The sequence below is a fragment of the Lagenorhynchus albirostris genome, chromosome 3 (assembly GCF_949774975.1).
Source record: "Lagenorhynchus albirostris chromosome 3, mLagAlb1.1, whole genome shotgun sequence".
Lineage (NCBI taxonomy): Eukaryota > Metazoa > Chordata > Mammalia > Artiodactyla > Delphinidae > Lagenorhynchus > Lagenorhynchus albirostris.
In genome coordinates, this window is record NC_083097.1 from 112,053,247 (window position 1) to 112,072,174 (window position 18,928).

Here is an 18,928-nt window from a genome sequence, read left to right on the forward strand (position 1 = left end):
GTTGACCTGGTTTAGGAATGTGTGCACAGGGCTCTCCAGCTATTAGCTCATGACTAAGCCCATGGCTGTGCCCCACTCCCATCTAGTGCTTGCCTGGGTCCAGCTCCAGGGCAGTGACAATCACAAGGTGATTCTAAAGCAGAATACCACCCCCTCCTTCCTCCCCTGCTACAGCTGCAGACATTTTGTTTTGCCATTAGAAGAGACTTACTTAAGGGAAGCAGAATTTTACAGGCAGTTTACAGGCTGGTCTTGTTCAGTAGTTTCCAAAAGTAGGGGGAGGTGGCGGCGGGAGCGACCGATAACTTGGGATGTAAGGTAAGTGAGAAGTGAGTTCTGTGAGATGGATGGACACTTTCACCGGAACAGCCATATGCCCCTGCGTGGGATTTCGATGTGGAGGCCCTGGCTCGACTCTGGCGGATCCAGCACCCTCGGTCCTCCTGGAACAACCAGAGCAGGGCTCAAGGTGGGGGCACCGGGCCTATTGGAGAACAGGCAACCCCAGGTCTAAAGAGGCTCTCAGCGGCTCCCACCGCCAAGCTCCCAGCAGACAAAGGCCGCGAAGCACCCTAAAAGCCTGGAGCGTCACTGCAGACCCAGTCTGGGAAGAGCCTGCAGAATCCGGCGGTCGGGTAGGGCGGGTGGTCCAGGCTAGAGCGGCCCGCGCGCGGCGCCGGGAGGCTGAGCCGCACCGCCGATGAGTACCGGGCGCGCGCAGGCGCGCGCGGAAAGGGAGCTCGGAGCGCTGGGCTGCGCCCTCAAGGGAGCCGGGTTGAACTGGTCTGGAATGGTGGTGGGGAAGTGGGCGTAGGGTCCTCTGGCAGGGTCGGCTTCGGCTCTTTTCTCCTACTCGCAGGGCCCACGGGGGTGCAGTTCCCTTTCTACCCGCCTTCCCTCCAAGACCGAATGAAGCAGTCAGGGCTCGGCAGTGGTTAGCACGCTCGTACTATGGTTTTAATGGATGTACATGGACAAGTCGATATAGACAGATTTATAATTCTATACAGTCAGTCCGACATACACAAGGACGCTGTAAACTGGGGCGCGGGCCGGAGAGCGGGTGTGCAAAGTGGGCACGGCGTGGGGCCCTGGCCGCTCCCCGAGCTCTCCCGGCTCGACTCTTGCACGGCGGGCGGTGAGGAGGCGGCTCCTCGCCGGACAGGCGGGCCACCTTCTAGCCGGGAGCTGAGGGGAGGGCCTGGGCTTGCTGCGAAGCTTGGGGGCTGGGATGCTCTGAGACGAGCACTCCGCATGCTCCCGCCTCGCCCGCACCGCCAGCTGCGGCTCGTTGGCCTTAAAGTAATCCTGCGGGGCAGGCAAGGGCTCTTCGAGGCGCGCCGGGGCCATTAGTACGGCTCCACGGCGAGATCCCGACCCTGGACTGGGTACCGTCATCCCTGGCCCAGCGCCCCTCCAACTTGGATCCGGATCGAGCTAAGGTATGCTTGGCCGGGCCTAGCTCGGAGGGGGCGTCTTGGTTCGCACCTGGCCGGGGTCCAGGCTTGCCGGCGGTCCGCGCTCCAGTTCGCAGGCGGGAACGCGGGCTACGGGGCGTCTCCTCCGGGCCGCCGGCCTCGGCGCTCGCCTCCCGCGCCGCGTCCCCTCCGCAGAGTGGCCCACCGGGCCCCGAGCGAGCGAGCGAGCGAGCACGCACCACCCGCGCCATCCCGAGGAAAATTGCAACTCATCCGTTTTTTCGCGGCACTTTTCTCCGACGTCTTTTTGCTTTGTCTCGTTTTGGAGGGCAGAGTGGGGTCCAGGAAAGCAAACACAAAACCAAGCCGGAGGTGGGGAGGTGGGGAGCAGGGGGCCGCGCAGGCGCCAGGTCCTCCGCGCCCGCACCCGACCCGGTCCCGGCCCCGGCGCTGTGCCGGCCGCCGGCCCGCGTGGCCCGGCTGGGCGGTCAGCTGTTGTACTGGCACGCATTGAGGCCCGAGGCCGGGCCCTGCAGGCCGCCGTAGCCGAACGACGAGTGCTGCTTGGACTTGAGCCGCAGGCTGGCTAGGCTCGAGTTGCACGTGTCCCGGTAGACGCTGTAGGGCGAGGCGGGTGTGCCGTACGGGCAGCCGCCCGGTGACATGGCCGAGTTAAGCGAGGAGCCGGTGAGGTTGTTGATGTTGTTGAGGCCCGAGTTGGGCATGCCGGGCACAGCGCCCGGGCCCATGCTCGACGGCATGGTCATGGAGGAGATGGAGCTGGGGGCCGAGAACATGGACTGCGATGACAGCGGGCTCATGGAGTTGAAGAAGGTGAAGCTCTTGGTGGAGAGCGGCGCTGGTGCCAGGCTCTTAGCGGCCCAGTTGTTGTAGGAGTAGCCAGCGGCGTACACGTCCTCGTAGGGCTGCACCAAGCCGCTGAACTGCGGCACGTAGCCGCCCTTGCACAGGTCCAGCTGCTGGTTACGCTCGCGCTTCCGCCACTTGGCTCGCCGGTTCTTGAACCAGACCTAGGGGAGGGGGACAGGAGAAAGGTCAGGGCTGCCGAGGGCGGGAAGACGCCTCCACCTCCCCCGCCCCACCCGAGGCCTCCGCCCGCTTCCTTCTCTCCGAATACCGTTTCTTTCTTCGATATTTCCACCCCTGCCTTCTCTCCATAATGGTTCCCTTCCTGTCTCCAGAAAATATTAGTCTTTTCCTTTTTCTGATCTTTATCCTCTTCCCCCAATTAAATCCGGTTTCTTCTCCTAATACGGATCCTCTTTTTTTTTTTTTAACAAATATTTGTTTTCTTTCTTCCTCTCTCAACCAGGTCATCTTCTGCCTTCTCCCGCAAACAGTTCCCCATCTACCTCCTAAATACTCCATCCATTTTCTTCTTCCTCGAATACAAAAGGTAGTTTTCTTTCCTGAAATATACGACCTTGCGACTCCTCTCATTCTTCAGTCTATTTTTCATTCCTCAGATAGTCTGTTTCCATCTTTATCGGTAATATTTGATATTACCATTTCTGCCTCAAATGTTTATTTTCGTTCCGTCCACCCCACTATCTGAACCACTTTCTTCTCCCTCAAACAGTCCATTTTTCTTCGTTATCCCCCATTTTTGATCCTTTTGATTCTTCTGCAAATATTTAGTTTGTTTTCTTCTTTCCAAATATCTGACCTTCCCTGTTTCTCTTAAATGGTTGATTCTTTAGTCTTCTCAAATACTTGATCCTTTTGCTTCTCCCTTAAATACTTAATTTCTTTTCTGCTACCTAAATATACGCCAAATATGTTTTTCTGCAAATATTTAATTTCCTTTCACTTCTTACTAGTTTCTCTCTACTCTCCCCCTCCACTTTTCCTCACAAAATTCCGTTAGAACCTCTTCTTTTCCAACTCCCAGTGCTTGCCGATCCTCATCTAGTCCCAGTCCTTTGCCCTCCGCAGCCCTCGACCAGCCCCGGGCTGTATCCCGACCTCTCTTGCCGGACCCCTGCATCTCAGCCTTCTCCATCCCCAGCACTAACGTTGCCTGATTCCACCCCCACTCCACCCCACCCGTACCACCGTAAACCCCAGGCAGGCTTAGTGAGTTCAGGATTACCGAATGCTGTCTTCACTCTCTATCCCACTGGGCTGGCCAGCCTGACTGGGGAGGGGTGAGAGCTGGGGTTATAGCAGGGAGTCTGTGGCCCAGGTGGGACTTTGGTTTAGCTTGGAACGTGCTCCCAATATCTGATTAAATATTTGCAGTACCCAGAGAAGAAGTGATTCTCTTGCTGCTCTGGCAGGACAGCCATGTTTTCACCGGGAACCAAGGGGTGAGAAGAGGGAGGGTGCAGTCCTGTCTTGAGTTGGAGACCTTACATCTCCAAAGGGATTCGGCCTGAGGCTCACTCATCCACCAGAGCTGCCCCCTCCTCACCTGAACCCAGCCCTACGGGAAAGGGCATTAGGGAAAGGGTTCAGCTAAGACTGGCCGAATGGCTGAGAAAGAGTCCGGTGGAGAATATCCTGAGATTTTGGAGAAGCAGCGTACGGGTGGGACCACTGCCCTAGGAAGTTTTGAGACCCCCCAAGCCTGCACTCTTATCAGGCCTCTCTCAGGCTGCCAGGCAGGATCTGCCTTTCCCTTTCGTTTTCGCGGGAAGGTGCCAGCGGCTCGGAGGTCCCCAGCAGCGGGGAATCCTCTGCTCAGTCTAGGGGGTAACAGCCGAGCGGGTTCTGGGCTCTGCAGGGCAGGGGAACATCCCTTGGGGACACAGGTCTTTGGGCGGGGGCTGCGGTAGAGCCCGAGGGTCAGGTAGGATGCGGGTCAGAGGGATCCGAGGCGGCAGCAGCCGAGGGGGGCTAGCACCAAACGGCTCTGCAGCAGCTGGGTAGACCGGGGCCTAAGGTGGAATTGCCTCCGGTGGAGGGAGGGAGCCGGTCTGAGTGTGCGAAAGAGTGATAGTCTGAGCGCGGGTCTAAGCTTTCAAGGGCTGCGCTGGGCCGGCTGGCAGCCGTCTGCGCGGGTCCCCTTAGGCGCGCACCCCACGCTCACCCTCACGCGTGGCTCGGTGAGGTTGGTCCACACGGCGATCTCCTCCCGCATGCTCATGTCCGGGTAGCGGTTCCTCTGGAACGTGGCCTCCAGCTCTTGCAATTGCTGGCTTGTGAAGTGCGTGCGTTGCCGCCGCTGCTTCTTCTTCTTGGCGGGGTCCTCCACACCGCCGCAGCCTGCGCCGCCCGCACTGCTGTCCTCGGGCCCCTTGGGTTCCCTGCTGCGCTCCTTCTCTGAAGCAGGCAGGACAGGGCGCCAGTCACCTCGGGCTTATGCCCTTTTGCACCCCATCCCGGCTCCACCGAAGCGCTCGTGGTCAGCCCTGGTGGGGCCCGCCCTCCCGCCAGGGCCCCTGGAATTGTACCCATTGGAAAGAGTCCGCCTGTGCCGGGTAGGGTAGGCAGTAGTCACCTCTGATCAGGCTCGTCTGGGAGAAGAGCCCAGGAGTCGGAGACGTGGGCCTAGGTTCCTAGCTGCGCAGGGCCTGCTCTCACAGCTCGGCTCATGCTGGGGCTCTGCTGTTGATGTCACCCGAAAATGTACATTTTTTAGGACTCTTGGGGTTCTAAATCAGAGGGGGTCTCTGCTTTTCTGAACTAGGATCAAATCTTTCTAGCCTGAAGCTGGGGGGTGGGTGGAGCAAGAGCCAGGCAGTGGCCTGCAGCCCCTCCAATTTCTTCTCCCCAGGGCCGTGTGGGAGCCCCACCGGGCAGGCACAACACAGCCGGGTTCTCGGCCTTAGCTCCAGGCCTCAAGTCCCAAGGCACAGAAAATCCCTCTGGCAGCAGCCAGGCAGCCCAGACTCACAGACTCTGTCTAGGTGACCTGGGGCTCTAGCCTCTCTCTCTTTGAAGCTACACAAACAACATGCAGTTATAGAAACATTGAAACATAAAGAAAAAGAATTTAAAAACAAAACACAGAAGCCCAGAAAAGCTCACAGCTCTATGCCTAAAAACATAGAAAGGGTCACAAATTCTTAAAAATAGGCAGGTAGAAACACAGCAAATGCAGATTAAGAAGCCAGAAACCTCCGTGCAAACACACCCCTAACTAAATACAGTGCTGTTAAGTGTATAAACTCCAGGCAGACACAGGCATTTATTTATCTGGGATTTTAAAAAAATCAATGTACTGTTGTAGATAGATTTTTTTAACCCCTTCCTGATAATGCCCTTCTAGAAATAATTTTTAAATCCCAGGGAAATACAACACTATAGTTAGATAACTTAAATTCCCCAAATAACATCACTGTAAACGGATTTTGAGAAAATCCCGGAGAAAAGCGCCATTTTGGATTGACTTTTAAAAATCTCCCGAAGAATAATGTTGCATGTAGATATTTTAAATTCCAGAGAAATATATCTAGTATAGCAATTCTTTCTATAACGAAAAATACAGTTAATTTAAAAAATTTATTCTCGTAGACTTGGCTTTTTAAAGCAATCTATGACTATGTATTTCTCTGGGTTTTAAAAATAAAAACCAACCAAAGGCCACGGTTAAAACTTTTGAAAACAGAAGTATCGTCCAGCGTTGATTGTTTTTTTAACCAAGCAAACAGAACCTCTCAGAGAAAGTCACTTAGGGATGCAAAACAGAAATAAATAGAGATTAAAAACTCGTAGAGAAACACTCAGCGGTGGATTAAGAAATGAACGCAGAAGCAGCGCCCACGGCCGGGGGAGTGAGAAGTTCGGCGGCGGCGCTGAACTAGGACCTCGAGCGCGGGAGCCGTTCGGAGACCCTGGAGCCCGGGCAGGGCCGGGTATTGGCCTCATCACTGCCCGCGCCGCCCACCCGCCGGCCCAGTAGCTGGCGTGGGGAAAAAAGCTTGAGCTCGGGCAGAAAGGCAGCGCGGAAGGAGACTTGGCCGAGCAGAGTCGGAGCCCTGGACCCGCGGCCTGGCGGCTCCGGGCTCTGGCGGAGCACGTGGGGCACGGATCCCTCTTTTAGGCGGTTCTGACTGGAGCCGGGTCGCCCCTCTTGGCCCACTCGCCCTCGCTGTCCTCTCTTTTCCCTTTACTTAAGGTTGTTTTTCTTCCCCCCCAGTTTGCTTTTCCGACTTTTCCCGCCACCTTCTCTTAGGTCTCTCCCTCTCAGTCAGTCGCCCACAGTCTGTCGGGGTGTCTGTACTCTCTCCCTCTGGGCACTTTCTCTCGCCCGCCGCCCATTTCTTTCTGATCTGCTCCTCTCCTTCGGTCCAAGCGGCCCTTCGACAACCATTTGCGCAAGCCTAACTGTTCTCCCCGTTCTATTTGCTCCCGATCAAGAGGGGCTGTCATTCCGACCCTTCGGTTGTAGGTTCGTGCATTTGCAGGTCACTTGGCGCGTGGGCACCGCGTGGAAGTGCCTTCGAAAAGCACTAAATTTCCGCTTCATAAAGCGCCGACTTGTCCGTGTTCAGCGTCAGGTGGAGAATGGGAAAAGGAAAGGTCCTGAGGCCTCCTGGGGCGTAGAGCGAGCGTGACTGTGCGGAGCGGGCGCCAGGCCCTGCTCCCGGCTCCCTGCACCCGGGTAGGCTCCGTGCGCGCCTCGCGGGGAGCCGAGCTTACCTGGCAGCTCCGTGTCGGACGACTCGCTGGCGGAGTTCTCGAGCGGCTCGCGGGGGTCGGCGGCGCGGGCTAGGTGGAAGGCGGGCCCCATGTCGGGCGGCGGCGGCGGCGGCGGCGGCCGGAGCCCCTCCGGCAGCCGCTCCAGGCTCATGCCCCCCTTGAAGGCGTCCATGGAGGCGGGGACCGCGGCGGGCGCTCCAGGGGCCGGAGCTGGGCGCGCCCGGCAGCCCTGGCTGCGACCTGTGAGGACAAGAGCGCAGCGCCTAAGCGGCCGCCCCCCAGGGCTGCCCGCGCCCGAAACGACGCCGCGCCCGCCCCATGGACCGCCCGGGGCTGCGGGGCCAGGCGGGCGGCAGCGGCAGCGGTTTCCCGCGACCGGGAGCCCGGCTTCGCGCTCCGCGCTGCCCTCCCGCCGCTCGGGCCTCAGCCGCCCGCCCGGCCCCGGTTCCGGCTCCCGATCCGGGGCCGGTTTCTAAGGCTCCGGACGGCGCCGGCAGAGTCTGTCTTAAAGCGACAGCGCGCACGCCAGGTTCCAGCAGTCCCTGCGCCAGGGGTGGTGGGTGGGGTGGGCCTGGGTGGGAGGGGGCTGGGAGGGAAGGAGGGAGCGAACGAGCGAGCGAGGGAGCGCGGGCGGAATCCAGCCGCGAGCCGCCCGCGCAGCCGCGCCCTCTCTGCCGCCCTCCCTCCTTCCCTCCCTCACTGCCTCGCCCGCGCCCTCCCCCTCCGCAGCCACCTTCCCGCCGCCTCCCCCCTCCCGCGGCCTCGCCGCGCCTCACCCTCCTTCCCCGGTGACACACTGAGTTCTCCCGCGGCCGCACAAAAGAAACGCATCTGGTCTGCAAGTCCCGCGCGGCTCGTGCCCACCTCAAGCCCCAAATGACTTGTTTCGCTCAGAATCAACTCCTGTCTGGGCCGCCTCGAAGTCCCGAGCCCCCGGCAAGAACAGCCCAGGATGAGTGAATGTTCACCAAGGAGGATCGCACCGACCGGGCGCCTGCGAGCCAGCGCCAGGGTGGGGGCAGAGCCCGGGGTTCGTTCTGGCAGCTCCCAGCGGCGTCCTCGTCGAGGGGCCGCGGCCCCTCCTTACCCGGCCTCGTCTCCCGGGACCTGAGCCAGGCTGAGTGACAGCAGCCTGCGCTCTAATGGGCCCCCGGATGCTGCCTCCTAATTAGCTTGGACCCTCTCCCCCAAGGCTTCTTCTCAGGCCTCCCCCTCTGCACCGCAGTCAATTTTCCGGGATTGGGATAGAACTGATGGCTTCTAATCAGATGAAGCGTTTCTGTTGGCTCCAGGCCGCTGGCGAGTGCAGCAGGAGACCCCAAGAGCCCTGCCAGGCCCCAGAGCCTCTTCAGTAGGGCTGTCTCCCCTTGTTTTGCACCTTCAATGGTCTGACCAAATCCGCCAGGCCCCGGCCTCGGTTGCCACACGATGGGGCTCTGCCCCCTTCAGGGCACGTTTGCAGGGCCTGGGGCCTCACTTTGGATTCCCAGAGCTTCAGGCACAGGCCTGGCAGGCCAGGTGACTGCAGTTTTCAAGCCTAGGCCAGCAGCCCAGGAAGCCTGGGACCGTCTTTGAGCTTCTCTCCCACGCAGTGGTAGCTAAGCTGCAGCACCAGTGGGCACTCTACGAGCACAGGCAAAGACATCCCCCTTCCCACCCCTAAGAATGAGTCCCTCGTTGAATCCTCCTACTTCAGTAAAGTTTGTTGAAGGATTTTGCTTAACTGGTCTTGAGACATCAGAGTCCTGAGCAAATAGGTGACAGCTCGGGTGGTAGGGTGTGACCCTGACCTGTTCCTCTAGCCACAGCTGGACCCCAGGCTGCCCTCTGCCCCTCATCTGTCTGCTCCACCAGACAGAAGTGGCACTGGGCAGGACAGCGGCCTCGGGGGGAAGCACTGTGGTAATCTCCAGGCCCAGTACCTCACCCTGGGGCCTAGTGCATCCTCATGTCCTCCTGGGGTCTCTGCTTGGGACTGACTGTGCAGGCTGTCAGGGTCTGGGACCCTCTTCAGTCCCTGCCCTCACCTGGCTCCCTATCAGAGGAAGGCACCCGCGCCCCAGGCTGAGCTCCTTGGTAAGGATTATGAGGGCAGGGGCGTGGGCAGGGTGGAACCAGGCCTGCCTCTTGCTCCCTTGGCCTCAGCCCAAGGCCCCCAGCTCTGGTCCCTGGGGAAAAGGCACAGTTCCTTAGGGCTGGCCCACTCTCACTGGGTGCCTGAGGCCACAGGGGCCAAGGTCTGAGGCTGGGGCCAGAGGGAGGATGCATCCCAGGAGTTTGGGTTGGGGGAGGGCCTCAGTAACTCCAGCCTTTTCCTCCCAAAGGGAAGTTTCTCCAAGTTGAGACCCCCAGGGTGAAAACAGACTTGGTGTGTACGGGGATGGTGGGAGAGGTACACTGGGGGTATGATTTCCTAGCATTTGCCCTCAGCCCCATCTCTTACTACATTTTTTAGCTGAATCTCCTGAAGCAGCAGATACCTCCTTTCAAGGAGGTATTCAGGTGCTGCAGCATGCCAGGGAGTGCCCCTTCACACGCCATCTTCTGTTTAGCTACCCTACCCCGACTGGACAGTGTGCCACCCACGCTGCCTGGATACAGACAGGTCACAAAAGCATGCATGTACTCATATGTACTGCATACCCATACAGGTGTGCTGTGCACACACAGACACACACATACTGCACCCACACAGGGGACTGCGGAGTACAGTCACATATGTGTACACACAGCCAGGCCTCTGGGTCCCAGAACACTGATGCTGTTTGGTGCAAAATCTGGCTGACAGGGGTGTGTTCTAAGCCCACCAAGTGTCGGGCCAAGGTGGGAAACACAGTGCCCCTCTGGATGGGGGCATGGAATGAATGGTCTGCCTACGGGCATCCAGAGGCTGAGGGTCACAGGCCCCCACTCCCCAAAGGGGCTAGAGTCAGGCGTTGCATGGACGGGGACTGTTTTGTGACTCTGCAGCTCTAGCTATTCAGTCTGAGGGGCTTGTATCTCACTGTGGATGCATTTAATGCAGTGATTGAGCACCTGCTGTGTGCCCCTCTGGATCCAAGCCTCTGGCAGTGCTCCAGGCAGTCACCATAATCCCTATGTTTGGAAATCTTAATGCCTGCTGTGTGGATGGAAAGGTGCTCAGACTATTGCCGGTGAAGCTCCATATCCCAGGGGCCCTGAGCCCTAGAGAGGGGCTGAGACCAGTGGGGGCTGCCCAGGGGAGTCTTTTCTGCTAGACCTGGACAGGCCTGAATGAGCAGGGGTGAGGAAGTGATTGATCTAGAGGAGGCCCTGGCCTGATTCTGGGTGTTGGCTGGAGACGGGACCTGGGCGCTTTCTTTTCTTCCTCAGCCACTCGCTCCGCTGGCTGCTATCCCAGGCAGAGTAGGGGCTTCTTGCACACTCATATCACACCACACACACACACACACACACATGCACGCACACGAGACAGGAGGCAGCTGTCTTTCAGGAGTAAGAGCAGGGGTTCAGCGTTCCCCTGGCTTTGCTGTCTGACCTTAGACAAGGCTTGACCTACACTGTGTGCGAGTTCCCATGTATGACATGGGACACAGCGATCCCTGACTGCTGCTTCAGCCTCCACCTCACCTGATGATGTGACATGAAGAGAGAAGGGAAGGGGGCTTCCTGGAGCTGGAACCATGTGCCCCATCCCTCCAGGACACACAGAGCTAGCAATGATTCTGTGACTTTCAGGAAATTTGGGGCTTAGAGTCCTGGCTGGGCTCAGCAGAGAAGCCTGGGCTGTTGTCGGGTTGAAATAATCACCATAGGGGCTCTTCCTGAGACTGGGCTTACAGAAAACAGACTCTGTGCCCAAGAATGGCTTAGTAATTTTATTTGGGAAGGGTGGTTGGAGGGTCCTCATGGAGGGCATCCTTCCACCCGCTCACAGAGGTACCTTGTCCTAATCTTTGCACCAGAATCAAGGGATTTTAGGAGAAGGAAAGGAATGTGCCATGGCTTGCCCCAGGGACCATCCATGACTCTCCGGGACATTCCAGCCCTAAGCCTCTTAGGCCGTGGAGAAGTTCAAACTAGAAAACCCAGTTTTGGGAGTGCAGCCCGGACCACCTACCTCCTCTGCCGGATCTAACACCCCCTCCCCAATAAAAACTCTTGTTTCTTTGACTGCAAGCAATCTCTGAGTGATGGGGAAAGGGGTGCTCAGGTAGGGGCTGGGAATGATCTCACTGGATCCTTTAGGCTTTTAGGTCCCCAGCCTGTGACTGCCTTTCAGTCGGGGTTCCCCAGCCTGTCCTGGTGGGAAGAGCTGAGATGTATTCAGGCAGTATGGCTCAGTGGGGTGCTGATGGGAGCATGGAACTCAGAACTCTCCGTAAGCAGCTGGTAGGGCCCATCGCGCTCCAGGCTCGTGGCTCACCGGAGCCCACTGGTCGCTGTATAGTTCCTGAGAATAGCTGAGCCAGGGGAAGAGAAGGCTAGGAAAGTGGCAACGGCTGGTCACACAACTGGGAAGCAGAGGGTCAGCTTCTGCTGTACACAGCCTCCTCTTTCCAGCAGCTGCTTTCCTGATAGAAGGGTACCCTGAACCTGGCCTGAAGGTCAGCAAAAGCCACCTCTACATCCTAGCGTCCAGGCAGCCGGGTCTGTATGCTCCAGTCCACTTCTTTTCCTTTTCTGAGCAGAGGTGAGGAGTTCGAAAGCAGGCTGAGGAAAAGGCAGGAGGCCAGCAAGTCCGCCTCCTGTGCTGCCCCTGCTGCCCGTAGCTTTTGTCATCACCCTAGACCTGTAGCCTCTGCCAAGTGGACAGCAACCCGAGGTTGCCTCCCTCTGGCCCTGGTGGCTGTCAGAGGCCACTGGGCTGCCAAGAGAATGCCTGAGCCTTGGTTTCTCAGAAAAGTGGATTCAAATATTTTGATTAAGGGAGTTCCTAAACCGGAAAACCTTGGAACCTGGATTCCGGCCTGGGGTTCCCATTGCTGCGATCCCGGCCACGGGGCCCTCACTTAACCACGGTGGAATCGGCCGAGATTTGGGAGGCTGGTCAATTTCAGAATTCCGAGACCCGGTTCTAGAGAAGCGGCTGTGTGCTCCGGAACCCAGAGTCAACCACCAAACCCTGGAGAAGCTGCGGGAATGTCTTTATTGGATTTTGCCAAGAGCATTTGGGGTTTCTCTCAGGGTAAGGAAAAGCCTGACCGGTGGCGGCTCCGGCAGGCCGCTTTGGGCTGGGGGCGCCTCCAAGCACTGCGGCGGGACGTCGGGGTGCGCGGCGAAGACAGCCGGGGCTCCGGCCGACGTCTGTTGCTTTCCTGCGGCACAGCTGCCCGAACAAACGAACGAACGAACGAATGAAGCGGTTTCGTTTAGGAAAAATACCCTCTTGACGCGAAGCTTAGGCCGAAGTCCCCGCGCGTGCAGAGGGGCCAGCGCTTCCGCTCGTTCTGGGGCCCCCATTCCTGGGTGCTGCGGGGAGCGGCGGGCGGCCCTCTCGCTTGCCCTTTCTCCCAGAGGTCCCCAGCGGTCCGCGCCACCACGAGGGGCTGCGAAGGGCGTCCAGGGCTGTGCCCTTCGCAGGGCTGGGGCCCGCGCCCCCGAAACTCTTGCCCTCTTAGGGTGCTCAGGGCTAAAGCATGGCGTGGGTCCACCGGTTAGGTGAGGTAGCGCCTGACAATGGCAGTTGTGATTGTGCGCTGGGCGCAGGAATGAACTCCTGGAGCTGCCTTGATGGCGCCTGGCCTTCGCGATGTGCTCAGTCCCGCGCCACCGGCTGGACCCCACCTACTCCCGGAGCAAACAGCGCGCAACTCGGCCACCACCTCCTTGCGCCCCAACACTGCGGGGACCCAGCGCCCCTAGCCCAAAGACGCTTACCTGACCCGGACTGCGCGGCGCGTGCGGCTCCTCGGCTCCGGGCTCGCTCGCCACGGACTCTGGCTTAGGTTTGGACTCTGGCTAGGGCCCCGGATCCAGCTGCGTCTCCGGCTCTGCGCGCAGCTTCGGCCCCTTCTGGTTCGCTACATCCCAGCGTGCAAGGACGCGGCTGCCACTGCTCGGCCCGCTCCTCCCGCTGCCCCGCCGCCGCCGCCGCCGCCGCCGCCGCCGCCGCCCGTCGCCCGCGGGGAAGGCGGGGACACTAGCTGGGGAGGCGGGAAGGGGGGAGGGGAAGCGAGGCTCTCGCAGGGACCAGCGCGGAGGGCACGGCGCGCGGTCCCGCCGGCTAGGGGTCCCGGCCTCCCTCGGGGCGCAGGCAGGGGTCTGCGCGGCTCGTGGCCCGGGCCCTAGGCCGTTGAGCGCGCCCCGGGACTGCGCGCGCGGAGGCGGGGCCTGGCCGCATGCGGACGAAGTCTCTGCGAGTCCCGGCCTGGCCCCCGCAGGCTTTCTCTCCCCGGGCTCAGTTTCCCACCTGACACGTGAGGGGCTGAGCCCGATCTCGGTTTAGTCGGGGTCTGGTCGGAGTTTCCCCACGTCCCGCTAGGTGACGGTTGAGCCGGGGTTGTGAGAGTCGACCTTTCCCCCTTTCTGCTCAGCCTGCGGGAGGGAGCTGCTCTTGCATATTGACAGGGGGAGTCCGCTGCGCAGAGCTTGGCAACCAAGGGAAGTTGAGGACAGACTCTAGAGTTTCTCTGTGTATGGGGGGGGGGGGTTACTAGGGAGGGACAACCTCCCGATCTGCTCTGCTTGGAGGATTCTCCCCCCACCCCTTCCTCCTCAGGGGTTGGGCTGTTGAGGAAAGGAGAGACCAACCCCACAAGGACAGACTTCTGAGGCCCCTTGTCCAGCCCCTTGCCTGCACACCCTCCAGCAGTCGTCCTGCTTGGCCTTTCCACAGGGGAGGACTCAACCTATGTGGCCTGGTTGGTGGCTATCCCTGGCTGGTGGCTCCTGGGAGATGGATCGGACTGAGGGGAACTGGGTTCCAACCGCAGACGACTGGGTTCTTCACCCAGGGCCAGATATCCCGCGTGAAGCCTTGTGCCGGAAACCAATTGGACAAACAGGCTCCCGCTTCCCCCAAGTGCCCAGTCTGAGCCTGCTGCTGCTGGGGCCACGGGATGGGGTACAGCGTCGGGCGGGCAGTCGGTCTGGGACTACCCCGGGGGACAGGAGCACCTGAGCCTGCCCCCGACGGCCAAGGGACTCAGGGCTGCCGCTTTGGCTCAAGGTGCCGGGAGATGGCAGTGCGGCGGCCGGGCATCAATGTTTCATGAGGTGCCGTCACCGGCGGCGCCTCCCTGCCTGGTTCTCTCTGACAGCTGCTGCGGGAGAGGCCACGGCCCCCTGCGCCCGCCCTGGCACCCTCTGGTCCTCGCTTCCAAAGCTACCCGGCCGGCAACGCGGAGACCCCGGACGCCCTCCTAACACCCAAAGCCGGAAGCCTGCGGGACCAAGGCTCGCAGAGGCCGCGGCACTCGGGCCCTCAAGGCGGCCCCTGCACCCTGTCCTACTGTTGCGGGAATCCACAGCCTCCTCTCGACCCTCAACAGCGGGAGCACCTCTTTGGTGGGTGTGTGGGGCTCGGTGCACACAGAATCGTAAGGCTGAAGGCTGAGTCCCTGACACCCCCGATTTCAGACTTGGAACGCAGTCTCTAGGCTTGGACCCTGTCCTTCAGGAATTCTAGCTTCTCCTTCTCCCGCTGCCACGAGTTTGTCTGTTTTATGTGTGAAACTGGTTTGTTGGCCAGTCTGGGCCCGTGGGCTGCTAACCTGAGATGCTACCGACCTTGTCTCAGGCAGCCTCCTTCCACACCCTGGGCGCCTGGGCATCTTTGGGCATAAATGTAACCGCTGGGCCCTTACTACGTATGGAGGGCCAGACATTTGTCTAGCTGCGGTGGCATTCACTCTGGTGCTTGCGCTGGGAAATCAAACCTTTCTCCTCCTGCACAGCAGCGATTTTCTGCGTTTTGTTCTCAGTGGTGATTGGGCCCATGAATGTGATTCTCTGTAGGTCCTTGTTCCCAGGCGGAGCCTGTGGTGTCAAAAAGCTGCCTCTGAGACCCGATGGTCAGAGTTGGAGTCTTGTCTGTCTTTTACTGACTGTGTGGCCTTGGGCAAATCACATAACATCTCCCGGCTTCAGCTTCCCTACCTGTGAAATGGGAGAATAATAAGAGTTTTCACTTCATCGATAAATCTAGGAGATGGTGGAGTTGAGGGGTGTGGCCTGGTGTAAGGGTGGACAGCAGGCTCAGAGTGGTGATACCTGCCGGGTAGCTTTGCTCTTTAAAAGAGTTTGCTCTCATTTTTGTTTCCTTCTTTCCCCAGGGTGGTCACGCTGGTTGAATCAGGCAAGAGGAGGTTCATTCTCTGATTTAGCAGACCTGCTTCTCATCCCCTGCTTAGCTGCTTGGAAGTTTTGGATCAGGGAAGCTGAGCAGGCAGGTCAGGTGGGGTGGAGTGGGATCAGGGCCTGAAAGCCCAGAAGTTCTTGGTGAACTGGAGTAGGTTAAAAATGCTTTTTATGATCATATTTTCACTTCTTCCAAAAAGAATTTTTCACATTTTCCCTTTAGATTTTGACATCTTGGGGGCATACATATTTCTACTTTAAAGGCAGAGGAATCAGGCATCAGAGAGAGGAAGGTTAGAGCTGGATCCACCGGGAACAGAAGTGACACAATCCTTGTACCTTAGTATCAGTTTAGCTTTAAGCTTCCGGGTACCTAACCAAAAAAGGTCAACAGAATTGTCTGATGCATTTGCTTTGTCTTTCCTTCCAAACTGACATGCTGCTTCTAGTCCAAAGTTTTTCTCCGTAGTACAAAACTCTGAGCTGAATTTGTCACATGAATTCACACTAAACATAATGGGCAAATGTCTTCTGCCACAGTTATGCAGAAAGGCATAACGATTCTTCAAGCAGTATTTCTTATTTCAATATCTAGTAAAAGCAGGGAGAATGTCCTTTCCCTTCATAGCTCTTATTTCAATAGTATTGAGATCAGTATTTATGTAATGATTGGTTAAAACGTATTGCCCCTACCACCTGTAAGCTCCTCGAGAGCAGGGCTGAGCCTCTCTTGCCAACCACAGGACCCTCCCTGGGGGGGGGGGCAAAGGAATTTGGCTATGCTGATTGGCTGGGTGCAGCTTGCAAGCCCACTGCTGAACCAATCAATTTGTGGAGAAGAGTGGCTCAGGGCTGTGTCTGGCCAGGCTAGGGTCACAGGCTGCACCCCAGAAGGATGGGACAGGGTGCACCACCATGTTAGGGACTACTCATCATACTCCCTCCAAAATACTGGCTGCTGCCCTGCAACAAGTCCTCTGAGGTGCAAGTGGAGGGGAATGGGTTAGTTCCCAAAGAAGTCCCTGCCCTGTGAAGGTTCTCAGAGGGCTGCTGATGGTGTTGGTAAGAAGTTCACTCCAGTGTAGTGGGGAGGCACTGGCTTTGTTGAGAGTCTGAAGTCCATCAAGATTGTTCCTGCATTCATCTATGGGAAGAGGTAGAGGGCTACCAGAAAGTCTGAGGGCAGGCTCAGAGTCTACTGACTCACATATAGGGATGGATCATTAGATCAAGGAAGGGCATCTATTCGTACTCCCTTTTTCATCTGTGAGGAGGGAATTAGAGGCTCTAAAGGTAGAGAGGAACCCCTAGGATCAGGTAAGAGATTAATTACTTTGAGCGTTATTATATTGCACTTTGAGCTTCCTGGCAGCCAAAGCAAAAATAGAAACCATTTGGGCATCTCAAGTATTTTTTTCATTGCAGACCTATCTGCATTTATATGGAATAATGGAAAGAGCCCTGGTCTGGAACCTTCCTGGACAGGCATCTGTTAAGTCAGCAGAAGTTTAGAGAACACATATTCTGTGCCTGTGATTGCACACACACAAAGACTGATATCTCCTGCTCATTTGGGTTGAGCCAACGAGGCAGACACAGCCACCCATAGCCATATTTGGAGCACAGTGCTGGAGAGGAAATCTGCCTGGTGTTGAAGGGCCCTGAATGACATACAGGCTTTGAGTTTGCCTGGAACAGTTCTCCCCCTCTCCCCTCCTACTGTGGCATAGCACTGGAACAGGTGATAAGGCATAGAATGGGGGAAGAGGAAGTTGGAGGATTAAGTGGGAAGCAGATACCACAGGGCTTCACAATCCTTGTTAGGAGGATGGGATGTTCTCCTGAAGGCAAACAGGAGCAGGTGAAGAGTTTAAACAGTGAGAGATCTGGTCAGATTTATATTAGAAAGATCACTCCCTCTGGGTAGTGAAGGATGGATCTGAGGAGGTGATATAGGAGCAGAATACTGCAATAGCATTCACTCGGCCACTTCATCCGTCTCTTTCTTGGTCCATCAGTCTATCCATCTGCCTGGAGCACAGGAGGCTACAGCTTGGCTTGGGAAATATGAAGGTGAGAAGTTGAGGCCCCTGCTTTTGGAGCTGCCCTTTAGAGGGCCTCAGTTTACCCTTCTGTAGGCCTGGTCTGTGTCTCTCATCCTCACAGGCTCTGTGGCTTGTGCTCCAGGAGCCTTCCAGGTGTCTGCTGCTGCTGGGGAGACAGGGCGTTCAGGGCCCGAAGGGGCACAGCCACTGCCGCAAACAGACCATCTGCGGAACCAGCGCGGTGAGCAGCTCTGTCGGAAGCTTTTAAAATAATTACCCCTGCCTCCTCTGGCTGACTGGCTGAGGGCAGCCTATTAGCCCTGAGTTGGAAATTCTGAATTGTTTCATGACGACTGAGAACACGATTGGAGGCCAGGAGGGAGCTGCCCATGAAATATTGATGCTCCCTCAGTGTTGCGGGGCTGCCCCCCTCAGATGGGAACCTTGGATGCATAGAGCTGGTGGCTGCAAAGTGACTGCCATTTCCCCTGGGCTCCTCAGGCTGACTGCCCCGTGGGGAGATGGGAGTGTGTTTTGGTGCAGAGTCACCTGCACCTCTAATTCTTCTCTCTAAGCTATGCCCCCCAGCACTCCAGCCCCACTTCCAGGGCTGAGTGGGTTAGAACCTGGGGACTTGAGATATCCTGTGTGTTCACTTTTGGCCCAGGTTCTCCCCGGCACTCAAGGCTCATCTGGAGGCAGAGTGGGTGGGAATCCCAGTTCTGCCCCCTTATCATTGTGAGCCTCGCTTGCTCAGCTGCTCAATGGGAGATGCCTAGCAGGGCTGTGATGCGTAGGGATGGCCACACGTGCGAGGCCTGGCCTCAGCCACAGGCTCGTGAGCTCATCAGGAGCAGCCCTTGGTAGGTCCTGGAGTCAGCTCAGGGCTGGCTACAGGAGCCCCTGCTGGATCCCCAGGGCTTTGTGGTCCCTTCTCCCCTGTGGAGTGCTTTGAAGCATTTTGTGTGTCCCCCCTCTGCAAAGCCTATGTAAATACTAGTGCTGAGAAGGTGTGTGCTGGCCTGGCAGGCACCTCTGATGGGTGAGGTGCCCTGAGGTCTTGGTAAGGGACCCCGCATGGCCAGCCCAGGCCTCTGTTCATTGAGGTGAACCTCTGCCATGGCAGAGGAACCTGGTGATAATGCCTGGCTGCCTGCCCTCAGAACTGCCCAGGGCAGCAGAAGAAAGACCTCTGCTGTTTGAGACCTTGACTTGCCAGTCATTATTCTCATTGTGGGAGGTGGTATTCACCCATTTTACAGATTAGGACAGTGGAGGCTGTACGCCATTCCACTTGTCAACAGGCAATTCATCAGGCAATTTCAATAGCACCCACTCCATGTGCTGGCACTGTTTGGGGTGCTGGGGACTCAGGGGTCATAGACAGTCTTGGTGCAATCCTTCATGAGGGATTGGATCTAAAGATGAATGCATCTTTAGAAGTGGGGCAGGTTAGGGGCTGTGGGAGACAGAACAGGGGCAGCAAACCTAACCTAGGGGTCAGGGCAGGCTTCCTGGAGAAAGTGAACTTCCCCCTGAGGTGTGGGTGTAGCAGGAGTTTGCCCTGGAGCTGGG

The 18,928-nt window shown here is 57.8% G+C and overlaps 1 protein-coding gene and 1 long non-coding RNA gene across 2 annotated transcripts; both read right to left on the bottom strand.

Annotated features, from left to right (window-relative positions):
• Nucleotides 1-932: 932 nt before the first annotated feature.
• On the bottom strand, nt 933-7,592 carry PITX1 (paired like homeodomain 1). The gene is made up of 3 exons (XM_060143645.1): nt 7,026-7,592; nt 4,471-4,703; nt 933-2,449 (listed from the first exon to the last, which is right to left on the bottom strand). Exons 1-3 carry the CDS (start codon nt 7,195-7,197, stop codon nt 1,907-1,909), a joined length of 948 nt encoding a protein of 315 aa, XP_059999628.1. The 5' UTR covers nt 7,198-7,592; the 3' UTR covers nt 933-1,906.
• Nucleotides 7,593-12,137: 4,545 nt separating this feature from the next.
• Nucleotides 12,138-13,096, bottom strand: LOC132518249 (uncharacterized). Its single transcript, XR_009539894.1, has 2 exons — nt 12,888-13,096; nt 12,138-12,336 (listed from the first exon to the last, which is right to left on the bottom strand). It is a non-coding gene; the product is annotated as an uncharacterized LOC132518249 (long non-coding RNA).
• Between the last annotated feature and the right edge of the window lie 5,832 nt (nt 13,097-18,928).

Coding starts and splice junctions, on each gene's coding strand:
- PITX1 (XM_060143645.1), bottom strand. CDS start 7,197: ATGGACGCCTTCAAGGGGGGCATGAGCCTGGAGCGGCTGCCGGAGGGG. Junction 4,704..7,025: donor GTCCGACACGGAGCTGCCAG/GTAAGCTCGGCT, acceptor TGCCTGCTTCAG/AGAAGGAGCGCAGCAGGGAA. Junction 2,450..4,470: donor TCACCGAGCCACGCGTGAGG/GTGAGCGTGGGG, acceptor CCCCTCCCCTAG/GTCTGGTTCAAGAACCGGCG.